Source organism: Polypterus senegalus, unplaced genomic scaffold (assembly GCF_016835505.1).
Source record: "Polypterus senegalus isolate Bchr_013 unplaced genomic scaffold, ASM1683550v1 scaffold_2898, whole genome shotgun sequence".
Classification (NCBI taxonomy): domain Eukaryota; kingdom Metazoa; phylum Chordata; class Cladistia; order Polypteriformes; family Polypteridae; genus Polypterus; species Polypterus senegalus.
The window spans coordinates 1-25000 of NW_024379224.1; the positions used below are offsets into that span (position 1 = coordinate 1).

At 45.2% G+C, this 25000-nt stretch overlaps 1 protein-coding gene across 1 annotated transcript; it reads right to left on the reverse strand.

Moving 5' to 3' along the window:
* On the reverse strand, window positions 1–24666 carry LOC120519833 (xenotropic and polytropic retrovirus receptor 1 homolog; the record flags this gene model as incomplete). Its single annotated transcript, XM_039742616.1, has 5 exons — window positions 1–259; window positions 4885–5106; window positions 5316–5455; window positions 12586–12752; window positions 24472–24666. Coding segments are annotated over 5 exons (788 nt in total), but the record flags the coding sequence as incomplete, so codon positions are not given.
* Window positions 24667–25000: the final 334 nt, after the last annotated feature.

Consider the following 25000-nt stretch of genomic DNA (forward strand, 5'->3'; position numbering starts at 1 on the left):
CCTGTTTTGCAACTGATTAGTGACATGAACAAGTCGAATGGAGATATAAAAATAATGAAGAGAAAGCCCAAGGAGAGGAACGGTTTTCGAGTCTGTAGGCGAGTTGAGCTGAGGCAGCTCCCGGACTGATTGGACTGACTGATCGGATTGAAATGATGGAAGGACGTGTCTGACTCCATTCCTGCCGGCCACCTCTCAGGTGTAGGCTGCTTCGTCATCCGTGTCGTCAATCAGCACCTTGGTGTCCCGAGTCTTTGACCTGCAAAGAGTCCAAAAACATACGTGGGGGTCAATGCAGGCCGACTGGGAAAAGGGAAAACACAAGAGCAGGCCACAAAGTCCCGTCAATGTCAAAAGAAAACGGGTTAATCATGAGGTGAAACGTAACGAGACATCATGGGAAGTACCGGGAGATTCACTCGAAAGGAGGCCCTGGATATCCTGTGATACGTCTCGCTGGGACGAAACAATCTGAACCGAAATGACGTGCAATGTGCTCCTCAGTTTATGGAGCGGGATGCCCCTGCGTCGGAGCGATGAGGTGGGCGCCGGACAGCCGTCCTGACGTTTAACCTCTGTTTGCAACTTCTCGGTGCCCACCGTCCGCCCGTACCCCTTCACTCAGTCACTCATCAGGATGGTGGTGTACAGTATTGAGCAGCGCGTCTTCAAGGGGTCACCAATTCATTTAGGCGATGTCAGAATCGACTGGATGATCGCGAGTTAACGGAAGGGCAAGACGGAGCAACATGTCACACATCAGCAAGCTTCGGCAAAAGGGTCATTTAAAACCACGGTGTCCAGATCTGACACCACCAGACTTCTGACACCAGGTGCTGTAAGAATTATGTTTCTGGACTCCTCTAGCACCTTCAACACCATCCAACCTCTGCTCCTTAGGGACAAGCTGAGAGATGGCAGTAGATTCACACCTGGTGCCATGGATCATGGACTATCTTACAGACAGACCTCAGTATGTGCGTCTCAGGAACTGCAGGTCTGACATTGTGATCAGCAGCACAGGAGCGCCGCAGAGGACTGGACTTTCTCTGGTCCTGTTCAGTCAACATACATCGGACTTCCAATACGACTCGGAGTCCTGCCACGTGCAAAAGTTCACTGACGACACTGATATGGTGGGCTGCATCAGGAGTGGGCAGGAGGAGGAGTACAGGAACCTAATCAAGGACTTTGTTAAATGGTGGGACTCAAACCACTAACACCAGAACACCACCAAAACCAAGGAGCTGGTGGTGGATTTTAGGAGGCCCAGGCCCCTCATGGACCCCGTGATCATCAGAGGTGACTGTGCAGAGGGTGCAGACCTATAAATACCTGGGAGTGCAGCTGGATGATAAACTGGACTGGACTGCCAATACTGATGATCTGTGTAAGAGAGGTCAGAGCTGACTATACTTCATTAGAAGGCTGGCGTCCTTCAACATCTGCAATAAGATGCTGCAGATGTTCTACCAGACGGTTGTGGCGAGTGCCCTCTTCTACGCGGTGGTGTGCTGGGTAGGCATCATAAAGAAGAGGGACAAACTGGTGAGGAAGGCAGGCTCTATTGTAGGCACCGAGCTGGACAGTTTGACATCCGTGGCAGAGCGACGGGCGCTGAGCAGACAGACTCCTGTCAATCATGGAGAATCCACTGAACAGGATCATCTCCAGACAGAGGAGCAGCTTCAGAGACAGACTGCTGTCACCGTCCTGCTCACTGACAGACTGAGGAGACCCCACACTATGCGACTCTTCAATTCCACCCTGGGGGGGGTAAACGTTAACATTTTACAAAGTTATTGTCTGTTATACCTGCATTGTTATCACTCTATTGTTCTTTATCAGTATGCTGCTGCTGGAGTATGGGAGTTTCCCCTTGGGATTAATAAAGCATCTATCTATCTTCCTTCCTTACTAACTTACTTAAGCCTGAACAAGCCTCGCACTGTGGGAGATTTGAGGGAGGACATCAAACGTCAAATTGCTGCTATTCCCCACCAAGACACTTACCGATATGTTCAGGAACATTGAGCGCCGCGTCAAAAACGGAAACCACTTCCAGCATTGCACGAAATGAAATCAGTTACAGAGACGTCAAGGTAGAGAGCGGATTTGTTTGGTTCAGATTGCTTCATCCTAACGGGAGTTACGACAGAATATTCGGGGCCTCTTTCGAGTGAATCTCCGTGTATAACAGGAAATAAATTAGAACAGCACTTATTAACATATTAGATAACAGCAAGGCCGTATGAGAGGAAGATCTGGCCAAACCAATCTTTAACAGCAAACAAAGTCCAAGACGTTCCTGAAAAAGAATTGTGTTGTACAATCCTATCATCAAGACATCTGTTGTATGCTCACAGTGTGCAAGACACAGGGATTGTTTTTTGCTAAAATATTGTTAAATAAATAACTCTGGAATATGAAAGTGGTCCACAAAGGGGAATCCCTTTACACAGGATCATCATCATCCTCCTCTTCATCTGCCTGATCCACCTTCTCCATAAAGCTCAGTCCTTCTTACCTGCCAGACCCTTTACCTTCAGATCTTCTTTGACTTCATCCATCTCCATCTCCCTAGCTTTCTCTTCCCCTGGACTCCAATTCCCATCATTCTTTTCCCCACATATTCCCTGTCTCTTACCATCACAGGTCTATAACACCTCAACCTACTTTCCTGTACTTCCTCTCCCACTTTTGCTGTACCTCAGATCGTCTCACTTCCTATTCTGTCCTTCTTTATAACTCCACACATTCATCTCCACATTCTCACTTCTCCCACCTCAAACTTCTTCTCCTGCTGTGCTCCCTTTACTGCCCATGCCTCAGCTCCATACTTCAGTGCTGGTCTTAAAGACCTAATCTTTAACCTTCACCTTAATTCTAGAATCACACAATACTCCGGATACCTTCTTCCAATTGTTCCACCCACAATACACTCTGTGGGTCATCTCTGTATCCAATTCTCCATCTTGGGCTACCACTGATCCTTGGTATTTAAACTTCTGCATTCTTTTCAGCAGCTCTTCCCTGAAGTCCAACTTCCGAATCCTGATTATCACTCAACTTCAAATATCCCCCATTCTTTTTATCCCAAAATTTCTTAAACTATGGGTCAGTCACAGGTTGTCAACCTTTGGGTTGAGCAGGGTCATGACTCACCATTGTATTTAAAATGAAACAGTCACACATGGATTGCAAAGTGTCTCACGATGGGTCACTGTGGACATTGCATCCGCTATGACTGTCATCAGGGATTGTCCTTGAAGGACAACCAACCCCAGGCTATGACTACGGTGATGATTCTCCAAGGGGAGACCTATGACTGTCATCATCAGCGATTCTCTCCATAAGCACCCAACCCAGCTGTGACCACCAGTGGTGATTCTCCAAGAGGAGACCCAACCAACAATTTGATGGTTGTCAAGGACTGGGTCATGAAGACACTAAGAAACATTTGAGAAACACTGTCCTGTCTTGCAAAGCTCATCTCCATTCTTCCAACTTTCTCTCCACTGTTGGTACTACTCAACACAATGTCTTCAACACAAAGCCAGGAGGCCTGGTCTTTCATCCTAGGAGTCAACATGTCCATAACAAGATCGAAGGGAAAAGAACTTCAAGAAGATCCCTGGTGAAGACCTCCTTTAAATAGGATCTTGTCAGTTATGCCAACCCAAGTCCTCATTCACTTATCCATATCCTGGACAATCCTCACCTACTTCTCAGGCCCTTATTTCTCTCTCATGAACCTCCAGACCTCTTGCAGAGAAGTGACCAAGTGCAGAACGATCTGTAATGGCGCTGCACCTGCAGTTCAGTTCACCGACATACAAAGCACCCCCCAAAGTGAACTGTAGCCCATCTGTGACCACAACTCCACCATGGCCTCGTCGAGGTTGTACCAGGCCAGCATCGGGACCGGACACACAGAGAAACAAATGGACATAACAGGCAAAAACTGGCTGATCTGCCAACAATCGAGCCTTGGAGATCTGCTGAGCAGTACTGGAAGGTGCTTCCCCACCTTTCTGGGTCTCTACCAATCACGTGGGCAGCAACAGTGAAACCTGGAAGGGTGCGATTGGGAGGAACAACTTCATGTGAACTGAACCCAAGCGGGGTGTTGTTGGACTTAAGTGCTAGTCGCAGTTTGTCCATGTTGAATGTCTTGTTTGAGCATTAGGGTGTTCCAGAACATTCTAGATGTATGTCAATAACGTAGACCTGAGGCTGTGTATCATGAACACTTAGGTTGGTCATGTGCTCATTACCTGGTTGTGAGTTGGATCAGATGGAGGGAGGCAGATGATGGACAGATCAGGCAGACCCAAACATATAGCGAGGGTGTGCTGGGAATGTTTGGTAGAGGTTCCCCCATTGGGAAGATCTTCAACTCGCACCTCCTGGCGAAGTTCTATTGCGTTACGAGGAAGTTTGTTGTTTGTCATAATAAGTTAAAATTTATTGGGATTCTGTAAAAAGCCACATATCCCCCTACTACCTATCTGAAAGCCAACTTACTACACACATGGTCCCAGGGAACCCAAAATCAATCGAATGGAGCTCCAAGGTGGGTTAGTCCCATTTGGGCTACCAGTCCAACTGAAGCCCCTCCTTGGACCTGGATAATTTGTAGCTATATTGTAAATCAAGCGGAGCTTCTCTTTGTAATGTTGGAGGAATTCCCCCAGATGGCACCCTAGTCAGGATTCAACCCTCCACCAAGTGCTGGGAATAAGCAGTTTCACCTGCTGTGATGCATCATGAAGATACGTTTGAACTTAACTGGAGGAAAGGCTACTGAGCTCAAGTCGTAATGGAGGAGAAGGAAGGGGAAAGAGAAAGGAAGAGAAAAAAAAGAAAAAGAAAGGTCCATACTGGGATGGGAGTCTTGGACGACGGATGGAAACGCTGTGGCTTCTTTTCCAAGGCTTGCTTTTCACTCGGTTCTTGACGCCGTCCTCCTGATCCATCATTTGCTCTAGGAGTGTCTGGTCATCGGCGTTGAGGGGCGCTACAGAGATATCTCGAACGGCCCTAAATTCACCACAGTTGTTGAGATGTTCATTCTCCAGTCGGAAGAAGTTCCACACAAAGCGCCTGTAAGAAGAGACAGCAGTGATTAAGGCGGAACCGAGTGTAACTTCAGGACGCCACACCAACCCCACCCACCAAACCACCAAGTATGGCGTCCTGGAGTGAGACGCTTCAGTGCTCATCTGCTAGTTCAGCGGGGCTGAAGGCCACAGCTTTTCCGGTGGGTTCCTAAAACCCACTGCTGCTTGGATTTTCTGTTTAGACCATCTTACCGGAAGACCTCGAGAGGTGCAAAAACGGTGGAAATGATGTCAGAGCCTGATGGGAAAAGATTCAGTGCAGTGATGGAGATCTGGACGGTCCAGGCAAAGCGCAGTATGATGTCCTCGATTATGGCACAGTAGTAGTAAGCCTGCAGAAGAGGAAGAACTGGTGAAAAGAAGTGTTAAGGCGAGTGCTTTGAACCTACAACCTTTATACCCTGGGAGGCCTCTTTATAAGAGCCACATGCACTTGTCCACAGCATCCCTACCATGCAGCGCCAGAGTCATCTCACGTTCCTGTCTCCTCCAGCGGCTCCTGCATGTCTCACTGGGTGAAGCTCAAACTCTGCCCTTATGAGGAACACGATGGATGGACCGGATACAACGCCTTCACAACCTACTCTGACGCCTTCATTTTTGTCACATCTCCTTCTTCTAGCCTTGTGCTATTTTTATTTCATTTCCCCCTCATCAAGCAACACTCAATACCTCCAGAATGCCAAAGATGACTCTAAAATTTTTTGCAAATTTATTAAAACTAAGAACTTGAAATATCCCACTGATACAAGTGTGCAGACCCTTCGCTGAGGTGCATCCCATTCTATTGGTCACCCTTGAGATGTTTCTACACCTTGCTTGGAGTCTACCTGTGGTCAACTCATTTGATTGGAAGGATTAGGAAAGGCCCGCAATTGTCTAGAGAAGGTCCACCAGGTGATCACAGACCAAGCTATGAGGTTGGAGGAACTGCCTGCAGAGCTCAGAGCCAGGACTGTGGCGAGGTGAAGATCTGGGGAAGGATACAAAAAAGTTCCTAGCTGAGGGGCCTTCAACAGAAGAAGTCTGGAACAACCACAACTCTGGGTGCTTGACCAAACTGAGTAATCTTGGTAAGGGAGTTAGATCAAGAACCCAATGGTCAGTCAGATCTGAGGAAGGCTGCAAAAAGAAAATTCTGTAGCATTGAAGGTCCTCAAGAGGGCAGCGGCCTTCAGTATTCTTAAATGGAAAAAGTTTGGAACAACCAGGACTCATCCTGGAGCTAACCAAACTGAGTAATTGAGGGAGAAGGAGGTGAGGTAATCAAAAACTAGATGGTCACTTTGGCTGAGCTCCTGAGAACTCCTGTGTAGGGACGAGAGAAACTTCCAGAAGGACAACCATCACTGCAACACTCCACTGAGTGTCCAGACGACACTTGGAATTTGCAAAATGGCACCTCAAGGACTCTCAGGATGTTAGAAACAAGATTCTCTTGTCCGATGAAATGAAGATGGGAGCGGTTTGACCTCAGGTCTAGTAGTGCCATGTCTGGAGGATACCAGGCACTGCTCAATATCGGTGCAATGCCATCCTAACAGTGGAGTATGAAGGTGGTAGCATCAGGTACTGGAAGACAAGTCAGGGTCGAGGGAAAGCTGAACAGAGCAAAGTGTTAGAAATATCCAGAATGAAAACCTGCTCAGAGCGCTCTGGACCTCAGACTGGGGACAAAGTTGGGGAGAGGCTTGGGGACAACTCTGTGAATGTCACCGAATTCCCCAAACAGAGCTCAGACTTGAATCCAATCAAACATCTCTGAGGAGACCTGAGCAGAGCCGTCCGCTGATGGTCTCCAGCCAACCTGCCCGAGCTCGAGAAGATCGGCAAAGAAGAACAGCAGGACTTCTCCAAATCCAGGTGTCAGACCCGAGAAGACTCCAGGTGGTAATACTGAGGTGAGGGTCTGAATCCTCGTGTCGGTGAGACTTTTTTTAGTTTTAAAAAATATTTGCAAAATTTTCTAAACTCTCTTTTTCGCTTTGTTATTTTGGAGTACTGAGTGTTGTTTGAAGGGGGAGAAAATGTGAAAAGAGTGAAGGGGGCCTGAAGACGTTCTGCTGTTAATGTGTAGCCCGAGTCTTCATCCAGTTCCACTACGGACTCCATTTAGATCCCAGTCCATCTCATCACACGCTCATGCTCATAGGGGACAGTTTTTGAGGGCTCTGGTGACGGTAATGCTCCACTACTCTGGGGGTTGGCACTCTGTAATAAAGCCTTCTGTTTTCCTCCCTCTGCAGACTGGAAGACAAACGGCTTTTCCACTGGTGAAAAATACTTTTCTGTATTGGACATCGTAGATCCCACATTCCTCTTTATTTGTGCTTCTTGTTGCTTTTCTTCATCAGACATTTCAGCACCGTTTTGGACGTCATGACACACAACACTACATAAGGTTTACTGTCCTACGCCGCCGGCCACTCGCCTTTGGTCACAGGACATTGCTGCCCTCTTGTGGATGCCAGACGACATTACTCTCAAGCAGGGGCACAGACGCCAGACGTACACGTCTTTTTTTTTTTTTTTAAAAGATATTTTACATACTATATATATATATATACACACACACACACACTAAGGGGCTTCCATCGCCATTCCCAGTTTTTGTTTTTACGGATACACACTTTTAAGATTTCTTTTTCTTTGAATTGTTGCTATTTCATTAGTTTCACTTTTATTTCAGAACTTCTGTAAAAACAATATTTGGAATCTTTCGAGTCCCAATGTGCTGAATCTTTTTAATGAGGTCAGTGAGACGTGTTTAATGACTTTATACCCTAATTCAGGATAGGGTTCTCTGTTTGGAATTCCAGCGCAGACAAAACGACAAAAATCAGCAGTTAATCTTTTTTTTTTTTGCAAAGTAACCAATAAATGCATGTGAGGTAAACTCTGTTTCTGAAATTCTCTTGACTTAAACTTCAAAGCCTTACAATATTTCCAAACTTCTGACATATCACCTGTGTCCGTATATTCAATCTCTATTCGCCTTTTTGTTATTTTCTCCGAGTAATAATTTCTCTTTCTTTGCGCTAATGCGATCTTTACTTTCTTTGTTTTGACACTCTTGTTGTTTTCTGCTCTCATATTCTGTCTCTCGCTCTGCTTGTGTTTCTACGAGTCTTTTGAATTCCAGTTTTCATTTTCTCTAACCTGCTCTGCTCTGCTCGTGTTTGGCCCCCCTTGTTTTTTAACCTTTTTATGACGTTTTACTTTGTCTTCTACTCTTTGTCTTTTATTTCCGACCTCGCTTTATCCTGCTTTTGTTTCAATGACACCTGGTCCGTGGTGATTATTTTCCCTTTTTCGAGTAATCATTTCCGTTTGTTTGCGCTCCTGCGATCTTTACTTTCTTTTTTTTATACTTTCTAATTTTCCTACTTTCATATTCCTTAACTTTCTCTACATGTGTATCGCGCCTTTTTTTTTTTTAGCTTTTCGAATTCCACTGCTTTCATAATCTCTAACCTGCTGTGCATGTGTGTAGCGCCAATGTCTGGATTGGACCTGCGCTTTTTTTTTTTATCCCAATTCCACTTGAATTTGCACCTCGATTATTCTTTTTTGCTGTTTTTTCTCTCCAACGCTTCTGAGTCTCTTTTCTCCGCGCTGCTTTCTTCTTCGCTTAGTCATCTACGTTTTCATTTATAAGGTATTGTCTATACGCTTTATATGCGTTGAGAGCCCTGGATCTGTGTGTCCTCAAAGCCAAAACACGACTGAGTGTGTTCCTCCCCGCGCTCTTATTTGATTGTAAGTGGGGCGCGTTTTGCAAGAATCTCATGTTCTACGTCATTGCGAGATGGTCCTGGTCAATCTCTTGGCACAAAGACTCATGTTTAAAGACACTCCAAGACCAATCTCTTCAGTCTCGCGGGTCTTTTAAGTGTCTTCACGTGATCTGAACGTGAAGATCACGTGTCATCGCTCTACTGTTTCCCTCCAGGATTTTTTCTATAATATATATATCTATATATAGAGATATATATATATATATACACATATACATACACACATATATTTATTTATTTAAAAAAATACATACAAGTCAAATACGGAAAAGTCCCGCTATTGGTGCAAGAGATAACAATATGCTAACGCCCACCTGAGAGAGTAACCACGGAGCACACGGCCTTGTTCTTTCTATGTATGGTGCCTACATGACCACACGGCGATACCTGAACTATTCCGAAGTGACGTTGCACTGCTTTCTGTTTTTTCCAACTTTATTGTAAGAGCATCCCATATCTACGATGGAGCGTTCAATCACAAGAAAATATGAAGCTGGTTTAAAGTTAAACGTCGTCGAAGTAGCAAAAGAAATTAGTAACTGCGATGCTGCAACAAATTTCGATGTGTCTGAGAAACGGATGAGAGATCGGAGGAGGCAAGAAGATGACAAAAAAAAAATAAATTAAGTGTCGCATTTTTGAATGGTCATATAAGTCAGGGTCTGATTTTATGATCGATTTTTCGGGTTTCAAGACTCGACTTTATGCCGGAGTATATACGGTATAGAGACAGAGAGCGAAGCTGACTTCTGTCCAGATCAAACTGTGTGTATATTTATTTACCTAATTAGAGGGGTTTTCCCCCTGCTCGCTTCGCTCCATCACCACCCCTCTGGGGACGCTACGTGCCAGCCACTTTGCGTTGCTGCCACTCGTGTTGTGAAGGTGTTTAAGGCTGAACGCACGCTAAGGAGATGCGGACAGATCAGCTGCTGGCTTGCTGCTGCTGAACTGCTGGTCGCCCTTTGCGTCGTCCTATTGTCTCACTGCCTTGTCTCGCGGGACGTCAAAGAGTCTTCTAAGATCATCACGTCCCGACCCAAGATTTTTTTTTTTATTATAATAGAGAGATTTATGTATTTATTTATTTAAAAAGCATCTGAAAAAGCCAAATATCCCCTTGGGGACAAATGAAGTTTGTTCTCTTTTCTTCTTTCTTTCTCTAGTGCCTTTCACATCCATCCATCCATCCGGTAGTTCCGCTCTGTTGGGCGTATTCAGCATTAATGTTTGCAATGTCTCATCTATTTTGTAACGCATGTATAATTAAATGCATTGCATTTCTGACTCCAGCAGATGGTGCACTGCAAACATTAGTGCTGCTGCCGAGCATCCCAAAGCATATGACGTATAACTGAGGCAACAGGCAAACTGACAATGTGAACTAATAAAGGCAAATTCAATCAGGAAATGTATTTATCTATTGATCTACGTTTCTGTCTGTCTGTCTGTCCAGGATGCCTCCTTGCAGGTAAAGACGAAGAGCTTTCAAATCAGCACTCTGGTCAAAACCGTCGCATAATGAGTGATGTCAAGCGTGAACGAAGATGCAGAGAGGGTGTGTGGAGCCTGACAAAGTGCATTTCATCAACAGCTGACATAAGAGAGACGCCGCAGCAACGTGTACAAGAACAACCACCGCCACCGATGAAGATGAGCGAGCACAGTATTCAAGGAAGCGAAACGTAATTGCGATGTGCAAATGGATCTGAAGAAGCCAACGTTTCTAGACTTGAGACAGATGCCATAAGAAAAATAAAAATTCAGTGAACTGGCATACCACGGGATGGCAATCATCGATAACTGCAAACATTCAACAAAGATCAGTGACCCTGAAAAATCAAAAACAGTTTCCATTAGCACGTTACAGTGAGGGACGTCAGTTGCGAGTGCTGCGTAAACTTGGAAGATGTGAAGCCCACTGATGTGTCTGCACTTTGATGGAAATGCTAAATAATAAATTGCGGACTTAGCCACCTAGTATATGTAATAACACTCTCTCTCGCTGCCAGTTTAGCGGGCTTTTTCCGGATTCATCCACGTTGGCCAGTTACCTCCCAACTACTGGAGCAGAAATGTTGACATCCTGATGCCAGCCTCCTTCAAGAAGGAAGGTAAGTTTATTCTCACACACAGCAACTACAAGACATCCACTGGGGAGCCAAAACGCTGTGACCGCTGCCATGTGAAGCAAATGGCATTGACCGTCCTGTAACAATGGCGCAAGTCAAGGTCACGATATGTTAGACAGCATGGACAGCTGGGGAGTGACTCTGATGAAGGCCAAATCACTACGGCCAGGTGAGTCCGAAACAGCAAAGCTTGTGGGGGGCTCACAGTCAGAGTGCTGACAATGGCCAGAGGAGGGGAAAAAAAGCAAAATGTCGACGGTGTTGTTGAGCGGACAAGACATCCTGATGTGACAGGCATGTCCAAGGCCACAAATCACAGGTAAGTGAATCTGAGGGTTAATAAGGTAACACGTCATGACACATGATACGTCAAACCCTACTGGACTGCGTGGCCACAGGCCGGTCAGCCATAGTGCCCCGGCTAATGCCCACTCACTGTCAAAAAGCACCAAAAATGGACACACAGGCATCAGAGTGAGATTTTGGTCTTATTATCGATCATGTGCCTGGGGTAGAGATGGCACCGGGATGCACCGTGTGGCTGGAAGACAATTTGGCGGAGAAGATGCGATGTTTCGGGTAACATTCTGCTGGGAATCCCTGTGTCCAGGGTGGACATTAATTTCACGCGTAGCACCCACCTAGATGTCCTCGCAGACCAGGTACACCCCTTCATGGCAACGGTATCTCCCACCATGGCCTGGTCATTCTGGCCCCCCTAAGATGGAAGTGGTTATCTCTCATGCAGGGTAATGCGCCCTGCCACACGGACACAAAGTTGTTCAGGAATGGTTTGAGGAACGTGATGAAGTTTGAAGGTGGTGCCCTGACCTGCAAATCCTCCATCTGTGGGATGCGTTAGAATGAGTGCAATCCGGGGTGGAGGCTCCACCTCGCAAACTTGCCAGACTTGGAGGGACTGCTGCCAATGTCCTGGTGACGGGTACCACAGGACACCTTCAGAGGTCTTGTATGGATGGCGCCTTGGTGGGTTGGAGTGGTTTTGTGGTGGCACATGCATATCAGGCAGGTGGTCACAATGCTTTGGCTCACCACGTACACACACACACACACACACACACACACACACACACACACACACACACACACACACGCGGTATGTTGTTATTTCCTTATGATGTAGGATTTGTTATTACGACTGCCTGGCCTGTTCAGTAACATCACAAGCCGTCAATAGAAACTGTTTCTGAATCAACGGGTGTAGAGCGCCATCGGTCCGGACGGTGGAGGTCTTCAATAATCCTGTTTGCCATCCCCAGGTGCCCCGTGTTATTTACGTCCCAAACAGGGTTGCCACCGGGTGCTGGTAATATTCAGTGCCAGAATCACCACCCTCTGCAGTGCTTTACAATCTTCAGCTGAGCAGGTGTGGTACCAGGGTGTCACGCGGTTTGTGAGCATGGTGGGCAACACACCAGAGTGGGTAAGTGTGGGCCTATAGAGCCACCACCCACCACCCTTTACTTGCGACCGCAGCTGAACAAGTGGGTATGGCCTCAGCTGACAGCTCACCTTCTGTGGGTAGACGATTTCCTCTCTCAGGAACGTGTTTTCCCCAGCATTCTTGTCAAAAAGTCCCCAGTCCATCTTCAGGTCCCAGAAGAGCGTGTAGAGCGACTGTGTCACTGCAGCAACGACCCACAGGTACAGGAAGATCTGGGCGTCGCTGTACTTCCGGGCTGAGGAGCAAAAGAAGAAGACAAGAAAAGAGATTAGCGTCAGGTGATGCCAGGCGTTTTCATGACAAGTTCACTCGCACCAAATTTTAATCCAACTATAAAGTTTGGTTCGTTTAGGGTCCGTGTACTTTTTGGTATTTGAAATGTCATTTTAGAAGCAAAAATGAAAAAACAAAAATGATATTGATTTTTGATTAAACAATAAAATGTGGGAAAATAAGGTATTTCTTAATTCGATGGTAACAAATAGCAGTCATAAACTTGAAGTGACACCTACTTTTCTGGATTTATTTGTGATTCAAATAATGAAAGTGTAATAACTCAAAAACAACAAAACAGACGCATTTTCGTTGTCTGAAGCCGGAAGTACTTCTCCTTCTTCTGCACGACTTTTGACGACACGTGCAAACAGTCCTCCTCACCACACATCGATCGACGGCCTTGAAGTTGGTCACCTCTACCTCCAAATGTGTGTCAGAGAGTCGACAGCCCGAAATTTACTCAGCACAAAACTTTCTAACATTTCTTGCAGTAAACCGTCTCGCTCCTCCGTGTTCATATGGCGGACACTCAAAGATATAAATTTTCGACAGCAGGCCTTGTTTTGCCATCTCTAAAATCACGTCCGAGTTCTGTTCCAACGTCATGATGATGGTCCAGTCTACACACCGGTAACCAGCTGCAAGTGGCGCATTACCTGACCAGGTTGTTGACCTACAAAAATGTCCGGTTCACACAAAATAAATAAAGGGTGTTTTCTCGGTCCGAGGACTGTTTGGTATTTGAAATTTCATTTTGGAAGCAAAAATCGAAAAAACGAAAATGAAAGGAATTTTCAGATTTAGATTTTTGATTAAAGAATAAAATGAGGGAAAATAAGGTATTTTTTAATTCGATGGTAACAAATAGCAGTCATAAACTTGAAATGACACATACTTTTCTGGATTTATTTGTGATTCAAATAATGAAAGTGTAATAACTCAAAAACAACAAAACAGACGCATTTTCGTTGTCTGAAACCGGAAGTACTTCTCCTTCTTCTTCTTCTTCTGCACGACTTTTGACGACACGTGCAAACAGTCCTCCTCACCACACATCGATCGACGGCCCCATGCAGCAGAGGATGGACCATTACGTTGTTTTTCGGAACAGTAAAAGAGCGACACTCCGGGACGAGGACATGACTGCAGAAAAACAGAGTTGCATCGTTCAGGTAGAAGTACGGTCCGTGTACTTTTTGGTATTTGAAATTTCGTTTTAGAAGCAAAAATGAAAAAACGAAAATGAAAGGAATTTTCAGATTTTGATTTTTGATTAAAGAATAAAATGAGAGAAAATAAGGTATTTTGTAATTCTGTGATAACAAATAGCAGTCATAAAGTTAAAATTACACACACTTTTCTGGATTTATTTGTGATTCAAATAATGAAAGTGTAATAGCTCAAAAACAACAAAACAGACGCATTTTCGTTGTCTGAAACCGTAAGTACCTCTTCTTCTGCATTATTTTTGACAACACGTGCGAACCTCCCAACGTCCTCCTCACAAGACATCGACCGACGGCCTTGAAGTTACACTGGCATCAGCAGAGGATGGACCATCACGTTGTTTTTCAGAACAGTAAAAGAGTGACACTCTGGGACAAGGACATGACTGCAGAAAAACGGAGTCGCATCTTTCTGGTAAAAATACAAACTTTGCTTCATTGATGTAGCAGCTCTTTTATGAACATTATTGTTATTACTTACTGTGAAACAGCGAACATTTGGTGATTTCATTTACTAACACTAAGTCTGGTAATTTTTATTGTGCTAGCATTTTGAATGTGTGTAAATGTGTCAATGGTTCCTCATTGACAAATGTAACACATGTTAAGAAAACTTTCTGTAAATCAAGTCGCTCTACTAACGTGTTACACGTTTGCGCACTGTTAATACTCGAAACGTTTACTAGCTATAGTAGCCACTAAAAAAGTCAATGAGCAACCATTCAAAGTGCTAGCACTCTAAAAATTGCCAAACTTACTGTTAGTAAATGAAATCACCAAATGTTGGCTGTTTCACAGTAAGTAACAACAATAATGTTCATAAAAGAACTGTTACATCAATGAAGCAAAGTTTGCAAAGCTTGTATTTTTACCTGAAAGATGCGACTCAGTGTCCTCATCCTGGAGTGTCACTCTTTTACTGTTCTGAAAAACAACGTAACGGTCCATCCTCTGCTGATGCCATGCAGTGTAACTTCAAGGCTGTTGATCGATGTCTTGTGAGGAATACGTTGGGAGGTTCGCACGTGTCTTCAAAAATCGCGCAGAAGAAGAAGTTCCTCCGTTTTCAGACAACGAAAATGCGTTGGTTTTGTTGTTTTTGAGCTATAACACTTTCATTATTTGAATCACAAATAAATCCAGAAAAGTAGGTGTATTTTTAAGTTCATGACTGCTATTTGTTACCTAAGAATTACAAAATACCTTATTTTTTCTCATTTTATTTTTTAATCAAAAATCTAAATCTGAAAATTCCTTTCATTTTCGTTTTTGCTTCTAAAATGAAACTTCAAATACCAAAAAGTACACGGACCTTTTATGAACGTTATTGTTGTTACTTACTGCGAAATAAATAAAGGGCGTTTTCTCGTTTCTTGCATTTTTCTTTGCTGATGTGCAAAAGAACAAAAGGAAAAAAGTAATTGTTTTACGTTTTTCATTTTTCCTTTTTAAGTTGAAAATCAAATATGCGTCTCCTTTTCTTTTTTAGCTGCTATTTTATGAAACAAAATTTCAAATACCAAAAACGGTCCGTGTACTTTTTGGTATTTGAAATTTCATTTTAGAAGCAAAAATCGAAAAAACGAAAATGAAAGGAATTTTCAGATTTAGATTTTTGATCTATACTAATAAAAGGCAAAGCCCTCACTCACTCACTCATCACTAATTCTCCAACTTCCCGTGTAGGTAGAAGGCTGAAATTTGGCAGGCTCATTCCTTACAGCTTACTTACAAAAGTTGGGCAGGTTTCATTTCGAAATTCTACGCCTAATGGTCATAACTGGAAGCTGTTTTTCTCCATTTACTGTAATGGAGGTGAGCTTCAACGCCGTGGGGGCGGAGTTTCGTGTGACATCATCACGCCTCCTACGTAATCACGCAGTACATAGAAAACCAGGAAGACCTCAAAAAGCGCTGAAGAAAACATGCATTATATAATTGAGAAGGCAGCGAAACAATAAGAAGCGAGCGAGTGACATATACAACCATATTCATGAGTTCTGCTACTTCGGAAACAAAGCACGATGTAAACCTACACTTTAAAGTAAGTTCATAGACAGGCTGCCGCTGGCGTTTGTAATTTAGTGCCTGCCCATATAAGGCCGTCCGTCAGCGGCAATCCAATAGCAAACTGCCACGGGTAAATATTCACGGGTGAAGGACTGTGCTTATGGAGAGGAAGATGAGATGGTCAGGGTGGTGTTTGACACAAACTCAGCGAAACTGTGAGAGAAAGTTTTAAGTGCCAGGACTAAGGTAACATTAAATACAGCCACGGACATAGCACCAGATGGCACCAGCACAGCTGGGAACCTTCCATGCAAGTACACCGAGCGGCTCACGTGAACTGACGCAGTGCACAGATAAAAGGCAACAGTTCCAAAGAGCGCTGAACAAAAACCGAATTACACAATTGAAAAGGCAGCAAAAAATATGAAGCGTCTGATAAGCATATTCATAAATCCAGCTACTGCGGAAACAAAAAACACGGTGGAAAAAGTCAATGTCCCGCTAAAGGAAGACAGTGTAAAAAAAACCCGTGCATGCAGTGTGTCAGGTCTCAGATAAAGAAGAAGACGAGCTGTTTATTGATGCAGTAAGAAACGAATCGATGAATGAAACCTGTCATCTTTACAACGATTGACAAACACGGAATGTAACTTGAACACAACACATCCTACAAATACGAACCTGATTGAAAGAAATAATGATAATCAAATCCTTGATGACAGCAACACTCAGTAACACTCACAAAACAAATACTGTATATTGACAGTCATGTTACGTTATTTTTAAAATTTTTCCTTTTCTTTTTCATTGCTTCTTTAACACACTACTTCTCCGCTGCGAAGCGCGGGTATTTTGCTAGTTAAAGAATAAAATGAATGAAAATAAGGTATTTTTTAATTCGATAGTAACAAATAGCAGTCATAAACTTAAAATGACACACACTTTTCTGGATTTATTTGTGATTTAAATAATGAAATTGTAATAGCTCAAAAACAACAAAACAGACGCATTTTCGTTGTCTGAAACCGAAATTACTGATTTCTGACGACACGTGCGAACAGTCCTCCTCACCACACATCGATCGACGGCCCCATGCAGCAGAGGATGGACCATCACGTTGTTTTTCGGAACAGTAAAAGAGCGACACTCCGGGACGAGGACATGACTGCAGAAAAACAGAGTCGCATCGTTCAGGTAGAAATACAAGCTTTGCTTCATTGATGTAGCAGCTCTTTTATGAACGTTATTGTTGTTACTTACTGCGAAACAGCTAACGTTTGGTGATCTCATTTACTAACATGAAGTCTGCCATGTTTTATAGTGCTAGCATTTTGAATTTGTGTGAATGATTGCTCAGTGACTTTTACCGGCTACTAGTTAATAGCTAATCAGTAAACGTTTCGAGTATCAACAGAGCGCACAAGTGTAACACGTTACGAGATCAACGTGATTTACAGAAAGTTTTCTTAAACAGGTGTCGGCACACACTCTGCACATCACGGATGACTCAGACGTGGCCATGTTCCCCGGAGGAGCCTCTGGTGTTTTCAGTGTGTTAGACCCGACACCCAGAGGTCACTATGAGGTCCACGGAGAAGACATGGAATCGAGGCCAGCGTTTTGCATTTATGCGAGCACCAGCTTGTTTTGCCATCTCTAAATTCACGTCCGAGTTCTGTTCCAACGTCATGATGATGGTCCAGTCGCTAGTGGCGCATTACCTGACCACGTTGTTGACCTACAAAAACTTCCGGTTCAGACAGACGGTGTTTTCTCGCCTCTCGTTTCTTGCATTTCTCTTTACTGATGTGCAAAAGTTACAAAAGGAAAAAATGGGTAACACTTTATATTAAGTGTCCATAATTACACTGTAAGTACTATGTAATTACCTGTATAAGTACAGTGTAACTATGAGTTATTACTCTGTAAGTAACATTATAGTTAATTACTCAGTTGTCATTGTTATTCCACAGTTTATATAATTACAATGTAACAATTTATCACTGATCCACAAACAAGTGTACTTCCATAGTTAGGATGTATCTGTACTTTCAAAATGTAATTAAAACATCAGGATATGTAACTACAGCTATGTAACAGATGTTCCATGGTCTGGGCAACTGTAATGGAGAATTGCAGTGAGAACTGTTTAGGTTTTTTCAATGATATTTCAAGATCTTTTCTAAATGGTGAAAACGCCTTTGCAAAACGGTTAACGCTTTTTCCCAAAATCTAGACGGGCACCTCCTTGACATGTTTTGCTTAAACAAACATTTGTCCCATTCTTGTAGTTACGTTACATTATTTATTGTTGAATTTTTTGGGCTATTATTATGCCCATCCCTACAATAATACTGCTAAACTTGCAACATTCAATCACGGTACACAGGGTCACAGAGCCATTCCAAGCATCACCGGGCACAAGGCAGGAAACAGCCCAGGATGGGGCGCCATCCCATTACAAGGCCCACTGACAAACACACCAGCAGTCACGCAACTCTCACACATGTGGCCATGTAACCCAACTTGCATGTCCCTGGGATGTGGCAGTAAAACCCACGAAGACCACCTAGGGACACACGGGTAAAACGTACAAATTTTACACACATATCCATCCATCCATCCATTATCCAACCCGCTATATCCTAACTACAGGGTCACGGGGTCTGCTGGAGCCTCCATCTCAGGGTAATGGATCTGTGAGGCAAAAGCGTTAACTATTTTGCAAAGGTGTTTTCACCATTTAAAACAGATCTTGAAATATCATCGAAAAAACCTACACAGTTCTCCATTACAATTGTGCAGACCATGGAACATCTGTTACATATCTTTAGTTACATATCCTGATGTTTTAATTACATTTTGAAAGTACAGATACATCATAACTATGGAAGTACACTTGTTTGTGGATCAGTGATAAATTGTTACATTGTAATGATATAAACTGTGGAATAACAATGACACCACGGTGGGTTGGCACCCTGCCCAGGATTGGTTCCTGCCTTGTGCCCTGTGTTGGCTGGGATTGGCTCCAGCAGACCCCCGTGACCCTGTAGTTAGGATATAGCAGGTTGGAAAATGGATGGATGGATAACAATGACAACTGAGTAATTAACTATAACGTTACTTTGTATTACACAGTAAGTACGGAGTAATAACTCGTAGTTGCACTGTACCTACACAGGTAATTACATAGTAGTTACAGTGTAATTATGGACATTTAATGTAAAGTGTTACCGAAAAAAGTTATTGCTTTGTGTTTTTCATTTTTCCCTCTTTTTCTTTTTTAAAAGATATTTTCTGAAACGAAATTTCAAATACCAAAGCAACCACATGGAGATCCTTTCTACAGGGTGGTCTTGGTGTGGTGCCAAGCAAACCCTGGAGTGGTTGACATGAGCTCTGGTGCGGTGGCCGATTTAACTCCAGGCAGTACTGTGCATGATGTGCGAGACTGTGTGAGCCGAGGTTTGGAATTGTGGAGTCAAGGATTAATGTGGAGCATTAAAAACATTAAGAAAAAAAGAATTAAATAAATAAATAAGCACACGGGCACACATTTACTCGAATTCACCTAAAACGTCTCTCACAATTACTCGCTCAGTCAGAGCAGCACCCGGCTCGGTCTCGGAGACAGCAGTTGACCAAACCCACCTGCGATCAGGTTGATCACAACACTTACAGAGAAACAAGCAGTAGTGCCCTGTGGGACCACCAATCAAACATCCCAGTCTTGGCACCCTGAACTCACAATGCACACAGGTGGGGCGTCCTCGGAATGTGCCCCCCACCAGCACTTCAGATCAGGTCATCCACCAGACGCCAAGCATGTTTGAGCCCGGCCTGTAGAGTGGAACCTTGGGTCACGACCGTAATTCGTTCCAAAACTCTGGTCGTAACCCGATTTGGTCGTGTCCCAAACTAATTTCCCCGATAGGATTGTATGGAAATACAATTAATCTGTTCCAGGCCGTACGAGCTGTATGTAAATATATATTTTTTTAAAGATTTTTAAGCACAAAAATAGTTAATTATACCATAGAATGCACAGTGTAATAGTAAACTAAATGTAAAAACATTGAATAACACGGAGAAAACCTTAACAAGAGAAAACTAACATTGTAGGAGTTCACGCTGCAGCCTTATGAACTGCTCGCTGTAAACACTTTTTCTTTAAATGAGTTTTAAGCACAGGGAAAAAAAACGAACATTTGAAAAATCCTTAAAACTAACCATAAACAACCAAGAAAATCAACCTTGCATGCACGCACATCTGACAGAGAACAACGTACAGGGAGAGACTGAACACGTGCGGAAATCATCGGCCCGTACGAACCGGAAGGGAAACTGGCTTGTTCGTCACCCGAGTGTGTGGTCGTGAACAGATGCAAAAGGTTGGCAAACTTTTTGGTCGTAACCCGAATTGTATGTGTTCAGAGACGTTCGTGACCTGATGGTTCCACTGTACTTGGAGGGGAGACCAATCAGGAAGAAGCCTGGGTGGCCAGCAGGGGGCGCTAACCCAGTGGTCTGAATGTGGATCCCAATACCTCAGTGAAGTCAAAATGGTGAAGTCGTCAGGATGAGACATAAAACCGAGCACCTGACTCTCTGTAGGCATCCTTCATAAACAGTAAGGTGTATCCTGAAGTCCTGGCTAAATTGCCCACCTCAGTCTAGTCATCTGGACCCCCTAATCACCCCCCATTTCTAATTATCTCTCTCTCACCACAAATCAGCTAATGTGTGGGGAGTATTCTGGTGGAAAAATGGCTGCCGTCGCATCATCCGGATGACTGCTGCACATTTGTGGCGGTTCAAGTGGCTCCCCACTCACAACGTAAAGTGCTTTGAGTGGTGAGGAAGGGTGCTGCATAAATGTAAAGAGTTTTTATTAAAGGAACAGAATGTCCCCCCCAATTTCGGAAACAAAGCAAAACGGACCAGGAGTGTGAAAACACCTTTGAGACCCCAGCCGGCCCCGTTAACTCTCACCGCCTCCACAACACTTCAATGGCTAAGAATTTACAGAGCAGTCAACACTTGGGAGGAGTGGGTACGCGCCTTGGCCAGGGTTCGGTCTTGCTTCTCCCCACCAGAGGGCAGCACTTCATCATAAGTGACACACTGAACTTGCGGAGTGTGACCCCGCAGATGTGCCTTTAAAATTTCACGGAGCTGACCAGGACCACCGGACAAGGTGGCGGAGATAGCCGAGAGCGGGTTTGTGTGTTCCTTACAAAGTAAGAATCTGTACGGTTTGGGCGAATCTCCCGAGACCACACACCCCTTGAGATCCCCCACTCAGTCGGCTGCAAAGGTGGCAAGCTGTGTGATTCAGATCAGGCCAAGTCAATCTGCTGGCCACCGCAGGACTCATTGGTATTCAGGTGGCATCTGGAAGTGATGCTATCACCGCAGGCATGCAATTACATCTCAATCTCCGGCGGCTGCATTGCTATTCCGCTCCACGGCTCCGTTTACTGCTCCGCGCCCTCCTGAAAAAAAAAATCATTTTGCTTTTCTTTGAGCTGCAAAAATCTCTCAAGTGTTGGACGGGGGCGGAATGAGAGAATGTGTCACTCAGCAAGAAATCAGGAGAAGGATCTAGAATGGCTAGTGGTCTCCAGCCTCAATGTGAAATAACATCCTTTGAGCGCGATGTACCTAGCGGCAGGTGGCGGAGCCGAGGGGGAAAAGGAAGATATGGGATGTAAAGACACACAGGGATGTGAGAGATAAACCGACAGCTGGGGACCACTGGCTAAACCAGATAGAGTGGACGTCTGTGTTGAGAGACATACCGGTGACCAAACTTACTGGAATGAAATGCTGCTGTTGAGGCCCTGCCGGGTGGGTGGACTGGCATCTCAGATCACACTCCCCTTATTAAACACAGCAGGTTTGACATTCTGACAGGACAGAAGGGACCCCACTACCCTGGCCCTGCCCTACCCTGCCGCAGAGACCACTCGATCAATTGTAGTTGCTATGGAGATAGTCAGGTTTATGGCCTTGAACTGCACTCAAATGAAACCAAGCCCACCAGCATCTCTCTGACAGGGCGCGCGTCACGATTTACGATTTCTATCGACTCTTGGAGGCCCTTGGGTCAGTACTGTCACATGCACAGAGCATGGCGAAGTGGTCTCTCCTGCATATAGCGCCAAGTCAAGTCAAGTCAAGGAGCATGCACTGGTACAGCGTGTTGCCGCACCCACTACACGACGAGACAACTCGGGATCCCAGTTGGCAACCCCCAGGCAGACACGCGGTCCAGTCCCACCCCCTGGAAATGACCCTCTATCTGCTGCAGCCAGGTGTTATGTGGGCGTCCCTTGGCCTGGTCCAGCCACTCGGGTCTCCAACAATGAGGATCTTACGAGCTGATCACCCTCGGGGAAACACGCCACATGGCCGTAGTGCCGTAACTGACGCTCCTTCACAATGCAGGTCATGTGCCTCATTCGGGACTCCATGAGCAACACAAAGTCAAACCAGCGGCACCCAAGGATTTTCCAGAGAGACACAGTACTGGAGGAGTCCAGTCTTCATCTCAGGTCAGCGTCCATGTCTCGCAACCATATAGCAAGACAGAAAGCACCAGGACTCTAAAGACTTGGACCTTCGTCCTTTGGCATAGATATCAGGAGCGCCACACTGCCCTTTCCAGCGACCTCATGACCCCCCATGGTCTCCCAATCCATCTACTGACTTCATAGGAAGAGTCACCAGAGTCACGCATATGTCACTGCCAAGGTAAGTAAACCTCTCGACCTTTACGATGGTGGCTGGGGGCATTTCTGTGATCAGACCACTCGAAACACTCGATTCTGCACATGTAGGCGACCTGAGAGACGAGCAACGGAACTCGAGAAGACGGCCCTCATAACGTCTCTGAGAGTGCCTTGCCGTTGCTTATCAGGGGGTCTTTATTTAAGGCATTTTCGTTTGTTGTATAAATCAACTGTAATGTAAAATAAGAATCGCTTACTTGTGACAAATCACGAGTCGCATAGTTGAAGCACAAACCTGGACAACCTTTAAGGAGAATCCCGAGGAGCTGGTGGGACAGCTTAAGGCCACAGCAGATTACCGGGCTCTTCAAGCGATTTCTAGACTTCACGGCCGCCATCTTTCTAAGTCAGAGCCAGTCGTGTAGCCACTGCGCCCAACCAGTCCGTAAACTGACATCCTAAAGGTGACGAGATCACCAGCGGTCACCAGGGTTGACATCCCCTTCGACTAGAAGTTGGGTAATGTGACAATCGGCTTCGACAGACAGCAGTATTTGCCAAAAATGATTTTGGAATCTCACAGTCTTGTCATGTAGTCCGACATCCCCAGCAACTCGCCCTGACAGGATCAAACAGTGACTGGGGTGGGCTCTGTGCACATGACAGCTGACACCCAATCAGACCTCAGGTGGATGTACAAGGCATCTAACGCAGCTGCGAGGAATGAGGGGAACACAGGTGGTTGGGTGGTCCTGGACCCTGCAAACAGACAAGAGACTCATCTGCCCGATGTCTCGTGCTTAATGTATGACGACAGATCGCCTGGGATTGCAGCTGAACTCACCGTACCTGTATAGCATTTGTACAGCACCTGCCACCGTCAGGCAGCATGTTATTGGCTGTTGGGGAAAAAAGGGGCAGGTTGCTATACTTTGAAAACAGGAAAGTCGTCGGGCAGTCTCGTAGTTTGACATGCCCACCAATCGCTAGTCATGTAATATCGACGAGGTGAGCACAAGCAGTCGCCTGGGTTAATATCCCCTCTGGCTAGAAGTCATGTGATGTGACATCAGCTTTGACACACTGAAGTATTTACTTTCTATTCTCACAATCTTGCTGTGGCCGCCAGCCATGTAGTATGACATTTATCGCCCGTGACCCACCCTGCCAAAGGTCAAATCGGTCCGTCATCGCCTCAAGTCGCAGGGCTCTGTGTAGGTGAGACGGACCAATCAGTGCTCACCCACCTGGACGTACAATGCACGGACTGTGGCTGTGCAGCGCAAGAAACGCGGTTATTGTGGACCTCGCAAAACAGAAGACAGGCTTGGTGGTGGTCTGATGTCTTGTGTCTTACGGACCACAACAGAATGGGGAAAGAGGAATAACGGGGGCAGAGACTGCGGCTTAACTCGCTGTACCTGTAAGACCCTCTTTAGCTCCGCTCAGGCCGCACGTCATTGGCCGTCAGAACATGCGGTGAGCAGGAGATACTCTGGAAATGCGAAAGTGGGCTGTGATTTCAAGTCATGCAAAACTGACACCCTCAGGTGACGATATGAGCATCTGCCGTCCCCTCCGACTAGAAACTGTGTAATGTGACATCGGCTTTAACCCACAGCTAAACCAGTGAGGCTGACGGACTGAATGGTCTCCTCTTGTTTGCCAAATCTCCCCAAACTGACTGGCGTGCGGCTCGACTTACCACTGTGAGTGCTGTAAAGGGCAGCAAAGGTGACCACAAAGAAGGTGGTGGAGTATTTGCCAGCGTTCACCAGGTGAGGGAAGGCTCGCCTGGAGTCCCGGTAACGTCGCAGGCACTGGACAAAGCGGAACCAGGCTGGCAGGCACTGGACGACGGCCCTCACTCCGTACGAGTAGCTGTGGCAGATGGGGGGATCTGCGGGTTAGAGAAAGCAATGTGATAACCACATACCCCCAAAATCTCCCCACACCATAATCATAGCAATCTAACACACATAAAAAAATGGCAAAGCCAACACGCCCGCTTTAGTCTTCAGCTGCCAGGCTCATCAGCGCCAGTGTTGCGGCCCACATTTCCATTTAATTATACAGCCGCTGATTTGGAGTTGGCACTCGTCTCTCCTCCTTTGCACGGCTTGATTGAGTGAAAATTAACCGCTTCCTGCCACTAACTGCTGCCTCTGCGCCAGCTTCCCATTGGCTTTGGATTGTCATATGGCACAAGAGAGGTTTATGAACGTCTATGCCAG